Raw genomic sequence first — 16,888 nt, 5'->3', positions numbered from 1 at the left:
AGAGGAAATACTCGGTTATTATGCAGTTTACCCAATTTTCTAACCAATAACCTATTTTTTAAACATTTTGCTTTATTTTTTGGATTACTTTTTAACCACTTTTTAAATTCAGTTCTTATAGTTAGTAATTTCATTGCTACTCTTAAATTCATCCCATTAGCCATAGTGTTAGGCTTTTTGTCTGTCATTTTACATTTTGGAGGGAATTCATTCAATTGGTTGAACACTATTCAAAATGGCCGTTTATCTTAGTATTTCTTCAAGACTCAGCCTCGTTTTGATCTCTTGGAAAATTACTCTCCTATATAAAATAATTTTCAACAATGTTGGTTTCTGCAATAAAAAAAAGGAAATAAGAAATTGTATTTTATTTTGTAACATGTATATTATGATGACGATGATGATGCTGATCATCATCATCATCATCATCATCATCATCATCATCATCATCATCATCATCATCATCAAATTTGATATTTTTTTTAAATTTAAAAAAACCCTTGTTTTTTTTAAGTTTTATTCCCTCCAAAACAAGGTACATTTGCCACTGAGATGCAGTGGACTACTATGATTAGGGGTCAGATTTTTAGGGAGCATCTTAAGTAGAGAGTTGTTCAACAAGATGTTTGTTCATATAACATTTACATTTCTGCATCTTGGTACAGGTGAAGAAGCGTGGAAAGAATTTCAAAAGATAAAGTCTGAGAAAAGAAGCTATCAGAGTGGAAAGTTTTCTGGCAACTATAATGAAGGAATGTAATTTTATTGCTAGTCAGCTTAGTCGGGGTATTTATGTTGAGGGGTTACACGTGCAATAAGTTTGTCCAAGCATATTCCGTGGAAGTAGTTGAAAAACAACCAACAGAGATGCAACATTTTGCTGATGGGGACAGGAGCTGGAGCTTAGCTTTTTTTTTTTTTTTATAGAAATCGATTGAGACAAGACATGAAGAAGGAGCTAATAAGAATAAAAACTGGTTAGATAAACCTGCTGGGCTTTTTTGCACACTCTCCAAGAGGAAAAGACTAGTGGTTGGCGAACTAGCCTAGATATGGCAACAGTACTTCATGCTATTTGTAGCTCATAGAAATATAAGATACTGGCAAGTGTAAAAAATTTCTAACCTATTTGAGGGTGCCCACCTTATTTGTAGTAGACTTGGCAGTATCTTTTTGTATTTAGTCTGATTCATGTTACCTTTAAATGTTAGACCGAGATGCTTAGATTGTTGAACACTCGGGAAGACTGCTATTAGCCATGGTAATTGGATCAGACTCCCCTTGTTTTATTGTGCGATATCCAGATGTGTTGTAGAGTTGCTGCAAGATATGGCATGCTGTACACGGCCAAACCACCTGAGACGCTGAGCATCTAAGGCATCTGTAATCCACCAATATCAAGTTTCAGATAAAGTATGATTGCAGTTTGCAGCTGCACATCCACCTGATAATAGCACAATCATTACAGTGTAGACGTTAAAGATCAGAAGCGTTTGGGGCCCATGTCTCACTACCGTGCAAGATGGCAGAGTGAACACGAGCTGAAAGGACTTTGTCACAAGTCCTGAACGAAATGTGCCTTGGTGTAAGGATTGGCAACAGCACAACAGATAGCACGTTTGCAACTAATAATAACGTTCCATATGTCACAGTAATAACAGAAGATAGCTCCAACATCAAGTGGGGGTGGGCGGTATCTGCATGTGCATGTGCCAGAGTTCAACGATGAAATGAGTGAATAACAACCCAAAACATGTGGCAAACATAATCTTGGTCAACTATAAGTTTTCAAATAAAAAATGTAATTATTTTATTTATTTTGTAAAAGAAAGGTAATGCGCAAAAAGTTCTGGACGATCTTTTAATGGGGTATGAACATTTGGTAAACACCATTTTTTTTAATACTTGTTCTACTTCATAGTAAAATACTTAATATTAAAATACTTCATATTAAAATACTTTATATTAAAATATTTCATATTAAAATACTTCATATTAAAGATTCTTGTCTCGCGCACTCCTTTTATAAATAATTGTTTTTTCTTCGGCTGTTGACATGGTTGGATTCGTTTGTGTCATCACCTAAAGTCAAGGATTTGAGCATTTAATGCTATCATGCCTATGTGAATTGCATCACCCCCAACATTAGTGCACCTCAAATCTTTATCCACAAAAATCACATATTTGGCAAGATCATTGTTAGCCTTCAAGTCCAATCATGCCTGAGTAAGACTTGACTGTCTTCATGTATGATTAAGAAATCACTTTGTCAGAAGATATCTATTGTCTCTCAAGACAGAAAGAACAATATTGAATGCCTACTAAACACTATCCTCGAGTGCCTTCATCTCTATACAGGATATTGTCAGGACAATCTCACATGAAGATGTTTCCTCCTACATGTTAACCTTGACTAAATTTTTTAAACAACACAATATTGAAAGCACAAATCTTCGTAGCTTAGCGGGGGATGCCCTTTTCTCTTCCCTGCAACCCCTTTCCCACAGAAGAGACGTTGCGAGCCTGTCTCTGCTTTATCGTTATTTTTCATGGCAGGTGCTCAGCTGAGCTCCAATCTATGGTCCGCCCTCGCCAAACTTTCACGAAAAACACTCGTCTAGCCAAAACCACTATCAATAATTTCCCACACTCTTTATCTGTGCCTAAACCTAAATGTAGATTCCATGAACAAAGTTTCTTTCTTTGAACTGCACGCCCGTGGAACTCTCTTCCGATTGCCTGCTTTCCAGCTAACTACAATCTTATTGTCTTCAAGTCCAACATAAACAAGTTCTTGATGAATCGTCCCCCTAAGTAATCCAATTTACAAAATTTCCACTACTTATGTTTACTATGCTATAATCACATTGATAATGTATACCTATAATCCCTTATCCTCGAGTGGCCTCCGGTCCTTGATAAGTGGTGATTCCTGTGTTAAAAAATTTTTTTAAAATACACATCATATGAGAAATGGTACGTTGTTCTGTGACTTCTATGACATGATTTCGGCGTTGATCCCTTTTCCTCTCTGAAAGGTACATACAAATTTTGGTTGATGTTCTTTTTTGTTCATTCTTTCTCTTTCTCTTTTTATCCTTTTCTCTTTTTTCTTTTTTGCCTTCCTTTTCCCCATTTCCTGTTTCTCCTTTTTTCTTCATCCTCATTTTCTTTTCTTTTCAAACTTGATCTTAACAGTCATGACTGACTTTGAAGAACTGACAAATTTTGTTTTCTAAAACTATTGTCAGTTTACTTTCGTTAAAGAAATACTTTTACTTCTTTTTAAAAAATTATTGCTCCAAAATCTTTTCCATTAATTAGCACCCCCCCCCCCCGTCCCCTTTTGTGTATGGCGTGTTCTGTCATTTCCAAAAAGAAATTCTTTAATATCTGCCAATCTTTAACTTATTTGCTTGGGTGTTTACTGTTTCACAAATATTCTTATCTTCTTTTTTTAATTCCCCTACACAAAATTTTTTCTTCATATATTTCTTGTGCCCCCCCCGCCCACTTTTTATTATATACATTTGTGTTCATTAATATTAGTGTTTTTTTCTTTAATTCCACCTTTTATTTTAGGCAGAAATGGAGGATCCGTCTTTCAATCCAACCATTCCATGTAACTCGCCTCCATCCTTTTACCTAATTTCTTTCTTTAATACACTCCTCATCCCACTAAGAAAAGTTTTTAAAGGAAATTAAAGATTAAAGTACCCCTCCTCCACCTTCCCCTACAAATAATTTACAAAAAACTAAAAAATAACTAAAAATTCCCAAAGAACAATTTGAATGTACAAAATTCATTGGTGCCCTATTTTGTTGTTGTTTTTCTTTTCTTTACTATTTCTTAGATTTCTCATCTTAACTTTTAGAATATGTGATTCTTTTTTAAATCAATACACTAGTAAAATATGGCTGTTCCAAATACAATGACAGTAAAACTATTTTATAAATTTATGTATCAGATAAAAGTATGCGTGTACATAAAAAATTACGGAAAAATACCGAGTAGAATTTCAGTAACAAAACAAACAAACAAAAAAAATTAGTTATCCGGCATATTTCTGGAGGCATTTTCTAGACGGTGATAGCTGATTTAGCGTCCCTGACAAAACATGTTCCAATGTTTAACTGAAGGAATTTATTGCATATTTATTTTTTTATTTATTTATTTATTTATTTATTTATTTATTTTTACTCATGTTCACTCCTTTACGAAGCATATCGCTACTTGGACGTAAGGGGCTACTATTCGGGGGCATGTCTAGGAAAGATTAACAAGATATTTGTTTATGTTACATTTAAACTTTTACATATCAGTACAACCAAGGAAGCAGGCAGCAGGAAGGGAATTCCAAAGTCTAGCTGTTCGAGGGAAGAAACTATTAGAATAAAAAGCTTTCTGGCATTTAGGTACATCAACAGTGAAAGGGTGAGATCTTATTGCTACATGGGTTTGTCGGGGATATGTACATCGAGGGGGTACAAGTGAAACCAGTTCATCAGAACACATTCCATTATTACACATTATTACAGAGACATTCTATTAATTACAGAGACATTCTTAGAGGGATTATTAGTATTATTATTATGATTATTATTATTAATATTAGTTGTGGTAGTAGTATTTGTATTATTATAAGTAATTTGGTGTAAGAACGATATTTTTCTGTAAAAAAATGCTTTTTTACTTTTAAGAAATATTCATAGTTACAAGAAATCATGTTGCTGAAGAATTTTTGATAATAATAACCATAAATTCATTCAATGAAAATGTATTTCGGATGTCTTTTTTTATGTGACACATTCTTAAAAGTAATTAAACATTTTTTATTAAAAAAGTATCATTCTTATGCAAAAAAATATGCTACTTATAATACAACTACTACTACTACTACTATTACTACTACTAATAATAATTTTTCTAAGAATGTCTCGTAATTAAATATGCGATAAATTCTTTCAGTTAAAATATCTGTTGAAACATGTTTCGTCGGGGATGCCAAATCAGCTATCACCGTCTAGAAAATGACGAAAGTAATGCACAATGAAATGCTTCTAGAAATATGCCGGATAACCCAAAAAATTGATTTACTGTTCTCTAGGTTAACAAACTTCGACCCACAGCACTGCATTGTGTCTTCGTGTTAATAGAAGGGAGATAATTTTCTACAATGCACTGACTTTAGGATTCATAAGAATGTTGTTTCAATGTATATTCTGAAATATGAGTAAGACATTTTTTTATTAATAGTTAACATTAAAGAAAGATAAAAAAAAAAGGAGAGAGAGAGAGAGAGGGAGATGTAGTTTTATCCAGATAATTTTATCATTTACTAAAATTTTACTCAATAATTTTCCATATTCTTTTTGTGTGGACATATTCTTTTGCCTAAGTATATCAATTCGTTTTCCTTTTTATTTTGAATTGCTTTCACTTGTGCATTAATCGAAATAAGAACCGAATGTTTTTTTCTCACAATTTAAAAATGTGCCTCTAAAAAGTTTTTTTTTTATTGATTTTTTGGTGATTATAATCATTAATTATTCTGTGTAGTCATCATTATTACTCTTGAAGGAGTTTAGGAGTTCCAGCACCTTCCTCAAGATATTTTCTGATTTTATTTCTGCTGGTTTCTACTTTTTTTCACTCATCTATTTCGTAAGCTCTTCATCTTTTCTTTCATTGTCTGTTTCCATTTGCATTTTTCATCCGAACAAAAGGAGGGTGGACTTGTGAATTCACCCTTGTCCGTTCGTCCATTCATCTGTTTGCACTTTTCTCAATAGCTACACCTTGGAATTTTTTGAGATTTTGCACAAACATTAAACATGATATGAGTAAAAAAGGTAACAGAACGGATTTTCTGGGAACAATCAGGTTGCTCTCCCAAGGTGCGTTTTGGGTTAAAATGGCTAAAATCGACACTTTTGTGTTTATTAAAAATAAATTGATGCCTTGGATTTTTATAAAACTTTCTGAAAAGTTGTAACTAACTGATTTCTACATAATTTTGTTTGTCTATACTTCGAGATACCTCTTGGGTGTGCCCCAGGGGCTCTTTTGAGGCTAATAAAAACACTGCATTTTTTGGACTATTTTACCATATTTGTCCAAAACTTTCTGTGTATGTCTATTTAGAAGGTTTGCATGGTGCTGAACTGAAATTTACATATGTTAAGGCCTAAAACTACACCGTTTGTTCATTTTCACCAGGATTTGACGTCCCCTAAGGACTTATGGGGCTAAATGGGGGGGGGGCAAATGCTGAACTTAATCATTTTTTATGCCTCGTTCACTGTGCACTGACCATACGACCATACATTGTTTCTTTCTATTTTTACCTTTTTTCTCGTTTTTTTATTACTTTCTTTTTTCCACTTTTTTAAAATTTTATGTTTTCTTTCTCCTTTTCTTTTTTTTTTTTCTTCTCAAATTTTTTGACCATGACTTTCATTTGACTGAAAAGACTGACTGAGTTTATGTCAGGTTTTAATGTTTAATATTTTGTGTCAGTTTTCAAATTAACTATGTTAAATCTTTTACACTAAACTAAACCAGAAAGTGAAATGTGGGTTTACTTTCGGCAACCTCATAATTTTTGTTTTCCTTATCTTGTTCTTTAGTTCTCACATTGCATGAGCCATGTTTCTGAAAAAGAGGGAAGAATTGCTGTTTTCTGGTTTGGAATCTATCCACATAACATTTATCGTCAGCTAGTTTTTTTACTTTGAAATGTTATTTTTTTAGTTCCTCCCATCAAGTGGCTTCATGCCTTGTCTACTATTTATTGGATAGTTTTTACATTAAAAAAAAACCAAGAACAAATTACAATGCATTTTTTAAATTTTGATTTAAAAGAAATTGTAAACATTATTATATTTTTTAATTATTTTTCTGTAAGCAGCCGAATATGTATCCAACCAGGCAACACTTTTATTTTATACAGTTCTATCACTTTTGCTTCCGTTTAGAGTCAAAGGTAATAACAAAAGGAAAGAATAAAACATTGTCTATTATAAATAAAAGGGAATAGCACCACAAGTACTAATACTGCAAGCAAATTTAGTATTCATTTATTCTCCTGGGTAGAATTTTTTTTTTTGTACTTGGGGATTACCAGTTATCAAGGCTCAAAAGCCACTCTAAGATAATGGTTAATGAGTATCAGGTGTATGGTGAGACAACACCATGATGATCAGTAATATCGGAACTTGGGTATCGTTTAATTATATATAAAGACAGCCCAGCAAGAACTTATTTATATTAGACTTGAAAACAACCATGTTATAGTCAGTTGGGATACAGACCCATGGTATTGTGTTCCACAGATCGACAGTTTTTGGAAACAAACTTTGTTCATGGAATTTTCATTCATCATCAAAGTATTGACAGAGCAGAGGTAGACTTGTAATATTTCTTCTGTGAGAAAGAGGAAGTAAGGAAGTGAACAGGTCCTAAAAGAAACCTAGTTATTCTCAAATGGTTACCCATCTAATTATTAACTCAACTCAGCATTGCTTAACTTTAATGATCTGATGAGAACCATTATGTGAACATAGTTTAACCATAAGTATCTTTGTTGCAGCATGGCCATTTATTACGCTGGAACGCCGAGATACAGCACTAAAAATTAGTAACAAAATACAGTACAGTATATAATACACATGTATGTAATCAAATTACATAAATAACACCATAAGGCGGGGCAAATACTGTAACTAGGGGCTGGAAAAACATTGTATTCGACATTGTAATCTGAAAAAAACTTATCCTAGGGCCACCGTATCCTGGGTTCTACTGTATTACTGATAATTTTTCAACTTTCTCATTGTCTTTTCGCTCTTTTTCTATTTCCAGGAGAGCAACATTGTTGAGCCAAACTGTTTGGTGCAAGTCGACGAATATGGTTTCTTCATTTACTGGAAAAGTGAAGGAAAGGTAAAAATCTTTTGTTTCCAATTGTGGGGAAGAAAAGTTAAAAAACAACAACTTTATTTCAATTCTTTTTATGCATATTTAACCTTGGAGTAATATATGAAACAGGTGCATCTCTACACCTGTTTCATAAGTACTTTAATCGAATGTATTTTGATAAATTGGTGGCACTTGTTCCTCCCTCATATACTCCCAACTAATTTGAGAAACAGCAAAATCCACCCCTTTACTATTGAGATCCCTTCTACTCTAATTGTTTCTTTCATCGGATTGCTAGACTTTGGAATTCTCTCCCTGTTTCCTACTTCCCTAACTTTTCTGACATATTTGGAGTAAAACAAAGTAGACATTCAATTTCACTCAATATAATTAACTAAAACAATACTCATTGCAGCATGGTAATAAGCAACAAGTATGACATTTTGAGTGACACATTTTCATACTAAGGTGGAAGATACCATCCATCCCGCAAGTAATGAGACATTTATTTCTGATAATCTTAACTTAACCTTATTTATTTGGTAGGAATTTGGATTTTGCTTATTTTAATTATTGAGGAGTTAGAATGCAGCTTCGACCCTCCACACCCCATGGCAACGCTTACAAATGAAAATATGCTCATGTTAATCACCATATTGTCTAGAATATGTATCCCATAATGATAAGTTCATTAGTGTAAGAGTTTATCCTACACATACATATAATTGAAACTTATTTTTGTGCATTACTAAAGTTAAAATTTATTTGGTAGGAAACCATGTTTTTGGGAGGTGAGTGTGAGTGGGGCGGTTTGAAGCGCACACCATATGAATGATTACCCATCTGACTAATCAGTGTCAACATTGCTTAACTTAAGGCTTGATTTATTGAGACTTGATAACACTAACAGATGCTTTATATATATATATATATATATATATATATATATATATATATATATATATATATATATATATATATAAAAGTTAATCCAAAATCAAACTAAAGAATTATATGAGAAATAAAAAGACCAGATGACACACACTGACTTCAACAAAAGCTGTGTACACACAAAAGTATGGTCATCGCCATGAGAAAGCATATTCGGGTGTGGCACAGACATGATTGAGCAAATATGCTTTGCTGTCTTTACAACATTAGGAGAGGATTTAAAAACTGCTCCACACAATACTGACATCATTCCAAAGTAAACGATTTTCTGCTCAGGCTATCATCTTGAATTGATTTATGTCTCAGCATTTTTTAAAAATATATAATTGTGTTTAGATATTACAAGTGTAAAGTCAGCCAATAACTAACATCTAGACTTGTAATATTTGGAGATACTTTAAATCTTGCTTAAGACAAACACACATGTGAAAAGGAAGCAGTCCACAATAGTGACACTATACTGAATAAAGTGAAGAAAAGAAAATGTCTTAGTCAGGGTAGATGAAGTCAAATTCAAACTCATAAGAATGCTAGTAGTTGAACTCATATTTTTTTATCTTCAAAGAATCTACAGACAGTTTAAAGATTGGAAGATTTTAAAATCTGAGTTGGATATTTTCAAATGCCAGAAGTTTGAGTTAGATATTTTGGAAGCTAGGAGTTGGAAATCTTTGGAAAGAAGTTGGAATCAAACAATTTGGAATCCTAGAAGAGTCTGAGTCGAATTCCACCACCCTGAATGAAGTAGAAAGATTAAATAATTCTCATATTTTTTTCCAGAATAAGTATGTTCTCATCTAAATTAAGCTGCCTAGAACTGAATTAACTTTCTATTAACTTTTAATCCAGACCTATGGATCTATTTAGGTTGGCATCACCAAGATGAATTTTTTGAGGATCCATTTTTAATGTCTTATAACTTGCTGTTGTGTGAATTCTCTTTTTTGCACCATCTCCACTGAGAGGTCTTTGTAGCTGCTACAAGTTGTAGTCAGCCTGTAGATGTCCAAACAGTTCAAGATGCCATTCGATACATCATGACTGCTGATCTTTGGATATTTGTCTTTCATTTGAGCAACAGATACAAGGGGACATGATTCTGGCATACAACATCATCAACGAGAATTAAAAGATAGGGAGTTTTTCATCCTATCACTAAGTCGTAGTCTCCATAGGACTCATCAAAAGATGTATCATAGGCGTTTTCATTCCAATAGAAGAAAGAGAGTAATCTCTGTTTGGGTGACTGTTCCATGGAACAATCCACAAGATAAGGCTGTGATAATGACTACTATATCCAGGTTTAAAGAGGCCTTTCATAGAAATTCAAACTGTATACAAATGCCACATTTTCTAACTATATTTTTATGTGTCTTGTTGTACTTTGTTACTTTTGGCAATGATTTTAATTTGATTATTTTATATCTAAGAAATAGCCGTTGAATTGTTTATCAACTTAAAATGATAATTAAGTTTTATCTTGAAACTCCATTTCAAATTACTTAATAGACACCATCCTTCAATCTTTGGTCTCTCAGTACAAAGTATTGTCGGAAAAAACAAACATGAGAATACTTCACCCTACATATAAACTCTGACCAAATATTCAAAATAACGTGGCATTTGAAGTCTGATCCCCATGACAGAGGTATATACACTAGGTCATTCTAGGATTAGTGCACCTTCTCAAAGTGATATCACCTCAAGTAACACAACCTAGTTGGGTACTCTACCAAACTAGATGAATTCTTGTTCTGGTTTCCAGTAAGACCAAGAACTCATAAGAAAGATATACTATAACATAGTTAACTGGTCATTGTGGGAAAGGAATATTAATGTTTTTGATTTCTTTACTAATTCAAAGTTTGGGAGGTAAAGGAGAAATTTAATTGATCACTCGGGTATCTATGTATATCATATAGAGATCAGGGATATAGTCTTTGACTTTTTTTTTGACTGAAGTAAAATGAAAAAAAAGTCTGTCTAGCAGTCGATGTAGAAGAACACGCTATTTTCTTGTATCATTTAAGTTGTATTACGTAAGTGTGGGATGTAGTTTTAAAATTAAAATTGCTTAAATTTTAGAATTCGTAATTTTTGTGTTATTTGCTTATAGTTTTACTTAGATTGTTATCTGAGTAAAGTGTGGAGCCACCCTTTAATTGCCATCTGACCCAGAGTGGTAGTACTTGTTAGGGTCCCAACTATGGGTTGAATAGAAACCGACTTGAAAAAAACAAATATATTCTATTAAAAAAATTTTCTTCAAAATCACCGAATTCTGCATTAAATAACCTGGAAAGGGTTGATATGCCGTAAAACAAAAACAACCAACCAACTTCGATTGTTATCTGAGTAAAGTGTGGAGTCAAAGGTAATAAAGAAAGGACAGAAAAAATGAATAGAAATAGTCCATTAGAAAAAAAAACGTCATATCTTGGGCAATAGTTGACATATTCTCAAAATTCAAAATGCATATTTTGAAGAAAGAAAGATCATCAACTGGGATATACTGGAACATTCAGGCCTACCATGTATAATGGAACTCCTAATACCGAAAAATATCAGATGAGTCAAATACCTGAAAAGAATGGAAACTGAATAGCTACCAAAGTATGAAGGAAGGAGAAATTGACAAAAACCCAAACTGATTCAAAGATACAAAGTATTTGAGAAAAATTTGACTTCTGGAAAGTACCCCCCCCCCCTTAGTTTTGAAAAGACTTGGGCTATAGGTAAAACAGTCAATAAGAAGAGAGTTTTGTTGGGAAGATCCGGTTGTATCGAGTTATAAAAAATATAGAATATGCGGTTGTATCGAGTTATAAAAAAAAAACAAAAAAAACCCCAACAATTTTGTGAAGATCCCTACCCCAACAAGTCAAACGAGCTGGAACAAAGGAAGCAGTGAACAGACAATTCTGAAGAACACATGTTATAATAGTATTGATAGAAATGTTATAATAGTATCGATAGAAATGTTATAATAGTATTGATAGACATGTTATAATAGTATTGATAGAAATGTTATAATAGTATTGATAGGCATGTTATAATAGTATTGATAGACATGTTATAATAGTATTGATAGAAATGTTATAATAGTATTGATAGAAATGTTATAATAGTATTGATAGACATGTTATAATAGTATTGATAGAAAAGTTATAATAGTATTGATAGAAATGTTATAATAGTATTGATAGACATGTTATAATAGTATTGATAGAAATGTTATAATAGTATTGATAGACATGTTATAATAGTATTGATAGAAAAGTTATAATAGTATTGATAGAAATGTTATAATAGTATTGATAGAAAAGTTATAATAGTATTGATAGAAATGTTATAATAGTATTGATAGAAATGTTATAATAGTATTGATAGAAATGTTATAATAGTATTGATAGAAGTGTTATAATATTATTGATATAAATGTTATAATAGTATTGATAGAAATGTTATAATAGTATTGATAGAAATGTTATAATAGTATTGATAGACATGTTATAATAGTATTGACAGAACAGTTATAATAGTATTGATAGAAATGTTATAATAGTATTGATAGAAATGTTATAATAGTATTGATAGAAATGTTATAATAGTATTGATAGACATGTTATAATAGTATTGATAGACATGTTATAATAGTATTGATAGAAATGTTATAATAGTATTGATAAAAATGTTATAATAGTATTGATAGACATGTTATAATAGTATTGATAGAAATGTTATAATAGTATTGATAGAAATGTTATAATAGTATTGATAGAAATGTTATAATAGTATTGATAGACATGTTATAATAGTATTGATAGACATGTTATAATAGTATTGATAGAAATTTTATAATAGTATTGATAGACATGTTATAATAGTATTGATAGAAATGTTATAATAGTATTGATAGACATGTTATAATAGTATTGATAGAAATGTTATAATAGTATTGATAGAAATGTTATAATAGTATTGATAGAAATGTTATAATAGTATTGATAGAAATGTGATAATAGTATTGATAGACATGTTATAATAGTATTGATAGACATGTTATAATAGTATTGAAAGAAATGTTATAATAGTATTGATAGAAATGTTATAATAGTATTGATAGAAATGTTATAATAGTATTGATAGACATGTTATAATAGTATTGATAGAAAAGTTATAATAGTATTGATAGAAATGTTATAATAGTATTGATAGAAATGTTATAATAGTATTGATAGAAATGTTATAATAGTATTGATAGACATGTTATAATAGTATTGATAGAAATGTTATAATAGTATTGATAGAAATGTTATAATAGTATTGATAGAAATGTTATAATAGTATTGATAGACATGTTATAATAGTATTGATAGAAAAGTTATAATAGTATTGATAGAAATGTTATAATAGTATTGATAGACATGTTATAATAGTATTGATAGACATGTTATAATAGTATTGATAGACATGTTATAATAGTATTGATGGAAAAGTTATAATAGTATCGATAGAAATGTTATAATAGTATTGATAGAAATGTTATAATAGTATTGATAGAAATGTTATAATAGTATTGATAGAAAAGACTGAGATTAGCAATATCATGTTCATGAGAATGAATCATGCAGTGTAGAAGAAAGGTGGAGTCAAACCAAATTACAGATACACTTGTGCACCTTATCAAGAACCTTCAAATAGGGCAGACATTTACCAGCTCAAATATGACAACAGTATCCCATACACGGTGTGATCATAAATTTGTATAGATAGAGAATAGACTGATGTGTGAGAAAGCATTTGGAACAATTATGTTAATGTCAATTCTGTGATGGAAGGATGAGTCCGAGAAAGCCTAGACTAAGAAAAGAAAGTTGAAATAAAGCAATATCAATGCCAGCATTTGGAAAAATCATGCAAAAAAAAAAAAAAAAAAAAATCAAACAGAACCAAGTAGAGAAGTTTTATCAAGCTAGTATTAGAATATATGCAAATTCATGGGGTTTATTGAATACCAACCATGTACGCAAACAATATCTGTCGAGTATATTGATAAGCATGTAATTTACCATGAATCAGTTTTTTGTACGGCCTAGTTACCTCACAGGGTTTGGCTTTATCAGGTGTAACAAGAAACGGCAATTCAAGTTCTGTAGACAACCTGTAACCCTACAATGATCAATTCCAATGCTTTGTAAACAAAATATCATTGTTTTCAAGATGTAAACTTTTTGAATATGATAAATTGGGGCTTGAGTCAAAAGCCGTTTCCTTTTGAATGGCTTGGTGGGTTTTGTTTTTACATGTTTTCATCATGCAAAAAGATTTGGTAGATAGAATTGTCAGTTTCTTTTTTCTAATATAAATTGTGTAAATGTATAGCATAGTTAAAACTTGAGAACTCATACACCCTCCTCCCCCACCCCCCAAAAAGGAGAACAATGGATAATTTATATAAAACTCATTAGAATGAAATTCTCTACTGAATCCACAAAGTTTTAACATGTGATAATGATTTGTAAGATTTTGTAGATGGTGAAAATAATAATTAAATAAATAATTGATGATTAAAACTTGATAACTTGTAAACTTTAGAAACGAATGGAATGGAAGGGAAATTTCCATGTTTGTCTTTAAACTTGTTACAATTTTTTACCCTGATTGAAATTTATTTAAATGTTTAAACTATTGACATATTGATTTTATAACAAACAAATATTGACTTTTAAGTATATAGAAGATTAAAGACCAAGTTTGTTTAGGCAGTATTTCATGTTCTTAGTTTTACCTTGATTGAAAAAAAAAAAAATCAATCCTTGTTGAAATCGACTTTAAGGCTCTGTTTTCATTAGTTACTACGGCAAGATGTAGGGGAAAATGCCACTCCTTTCCTAGTATTGCTCTACTTGCTCGTGAATTTATAATGCTTTTTAGCAAGGTGATATCAAGTACTCTTGTTTTAGTCTTTGGCATGACTCGACTTAGGATAGAAGCCTAGTATCTCTACTAATTAGTGAACACTCTCACCATTATATCAAATATATATATATATATATATATATATATATATATATATATATATATATATATATATATATATATTCATGCTTTCCCTAAAGGTAAAAACACTTTAATGATTTGAAATAATCTTTCTTCCTTGACGGCTTTTAAACGGGATCTGTCTACAGGTTTGGATTACACACTATTGGATTTTTAATTTGGATCTATTTCACATCATTATAAATCCGACTTCTTATGAGAACATTGACTCATGATTGTTTCGCCTTGGAAATACCTAATCACTCTATATCCTTTCATCTGGATTTTAATCTTTAATTTACTTTTTCATTTTTTATATCTTTTCCCCTCTGCATTTTATTATCTTTTTGCACTAAAACCTGTTTTTCTTTTGTATATATGATTAGTTTTCATGTAATGCAGTTTCAATTTAATCATGTACCAGCAAATTCATAACATAAATGCTAAAATATTCATTTGCTAATATCTTTTCTCTAGTGAAAAGTAGGCATTCTTTGAAACTCTGTGGGTTAAGAAAATCTTAATATTTCATTTTTTGAGTAATCTGTCAAACAATAAATTTACAGCCTTAAGTTGTGTTCTTTATATATATATATATATATATATATATATATATATATATATATATATATATATATATATAAACTAATGGGTCACCACTTATCAAGGTTTGGGAGCATTTTGAGGATAAGGGTTAAAGAGATGGTCAATTTTATGATGATCACTACCATAAGATGACCAGAAACAAATAGTGGAAATAGCAGAAGATTACTTAGAAGAATTAATCCAAGAGAACAGCTCAGCAAGTATTTGTTTACATTGGACTTGAAGTTCACTATGCTGAAGTCGGGTAATAAGCAGACTTGTCATATGTGTTCCACAGATAGAATGTTTAAGAAAAAAAAATGTTCATGGAACTTCAATTTGGTAAAGCAAGAGAGAAATAAACGTCCTTAATTGTTGTGTAGGTAGACGAGTTCTTACTGTGAATATTTTACTGCGAAGGAGGAAAGTCAAAACAAAAATAGGAAATCAACCGAGCATCAACCATAGTGATAGAGTAGGGAAAGGCATTTCCTTATAGAAGAGCCTCAAGCAATTAGCTAACCCTTTCTCAAAGTGTGAGAAGGCAAAGTCTGGGAGAGTTGAACTGCATGGAACTATAACTCAGCCAACAGAGCACAAGCCACCTCAACAATGGTCTGAACTCTAATTGCTTTTAAATCTAGAGGAATAGTGCCCTAAATGTCACCTCCATTCATATGACAGCAACACTTCATCTTAAGCTGTAGTTTGTTATTATCTCCACAAACACACACATACACAGCTATATATATATATATATATATATATATATATATATATATATATATATATATATATAAGTAAAAAGATGTATAATAAAGTAACATATAACTTTATTATAACATCAGAACAATAAGGAAAAGTAAAAGAGAGGAAGGAGAAAAAAGAAATTTCTTTAAGCCATGAAATTTCAAAGTTAAATGCTTCTCAGAGCAGAAGGGCCAGAATCATATCAAATATAACTTTGAAATGCCATGGCCTAACGAGGTTTCTAATTTCTTTTTTCTCTCTTTTACTTTTCATTATTGTTCATTTTTTGCTTACTGTCTTTAACAGTATTGAGCTTTATATATACTTTTTTAGATGAGGATTGGTTATTTGGATTATTTGGATTCATCAAACTACTGTTCTCATCTTTTGGAACCCTTTATTTACATCACGGGGTTAGCATGCTTTTGTTCCATCAGTCATGACTGAATAAAGGTGCTAAGTAATTTGCAATTGTATTTTTCGGTCGCCCACACTGAGAATTGAACCTTCAAGCTTCAGGAGAATAGCACTTTTACAATTGATTTTTCCCAGTCTTTTAACCACTGCACCACGAGACAATTGTGGAAAATTCTAGTACGAATTTTAGGAGCCTTAAACCCATTTCGTTTTCTAGTTGTA

The 16,888-nt window shown here is 31.2% G+C and overlaps 1 protein-coding gene across 12 annotated transcripts in view; it reads left to right on the top strand.

The window, feature by feature from the left end:
- Positions 1 to 16,888, top strand: part of LOC145256191 (1-phosphatidylinositol 4,5-bisphosphate phosphodiesterase beta-4-like) — a 521,907-nt gene that overhangs the window by 302,141 nt on the left and 202,878 nt on the right. For all 12 annotated transcript variants that reach the window (XM_080114792.1, XM_080114794.1, XM_080114783.1 and 9 more), the window contains one exon: positions 7,865 to 7,945. In XM_080114792.1, coding sequence (XP_079970918.1) covers positions 7,865 to 7,945 — 81 coding nt within the window. The remainder of the gene's footprint in view (positions 1 to 7,864; positions 7,946 to 16,888) is intronic.

Source organism: Euprymna scolopes, chromosome 32 (genome assembly GCF_053919585.1).
Source record: "Euprymna scolopes isolate OS-2025 chromosome 32, ASM5391958v1, whole genome shotgun sequence".
In the NCBI taxonomy this organism is placed as follows: Eukaryota; Metazoa; Mollusca; class Cephalopoda; order Sepiida; family Sepiolidae; genus Euprymna; species Euprymna scolopes.
This window is presented reverse-complemented; position numbering and strand designations above follow the sequence as displayed.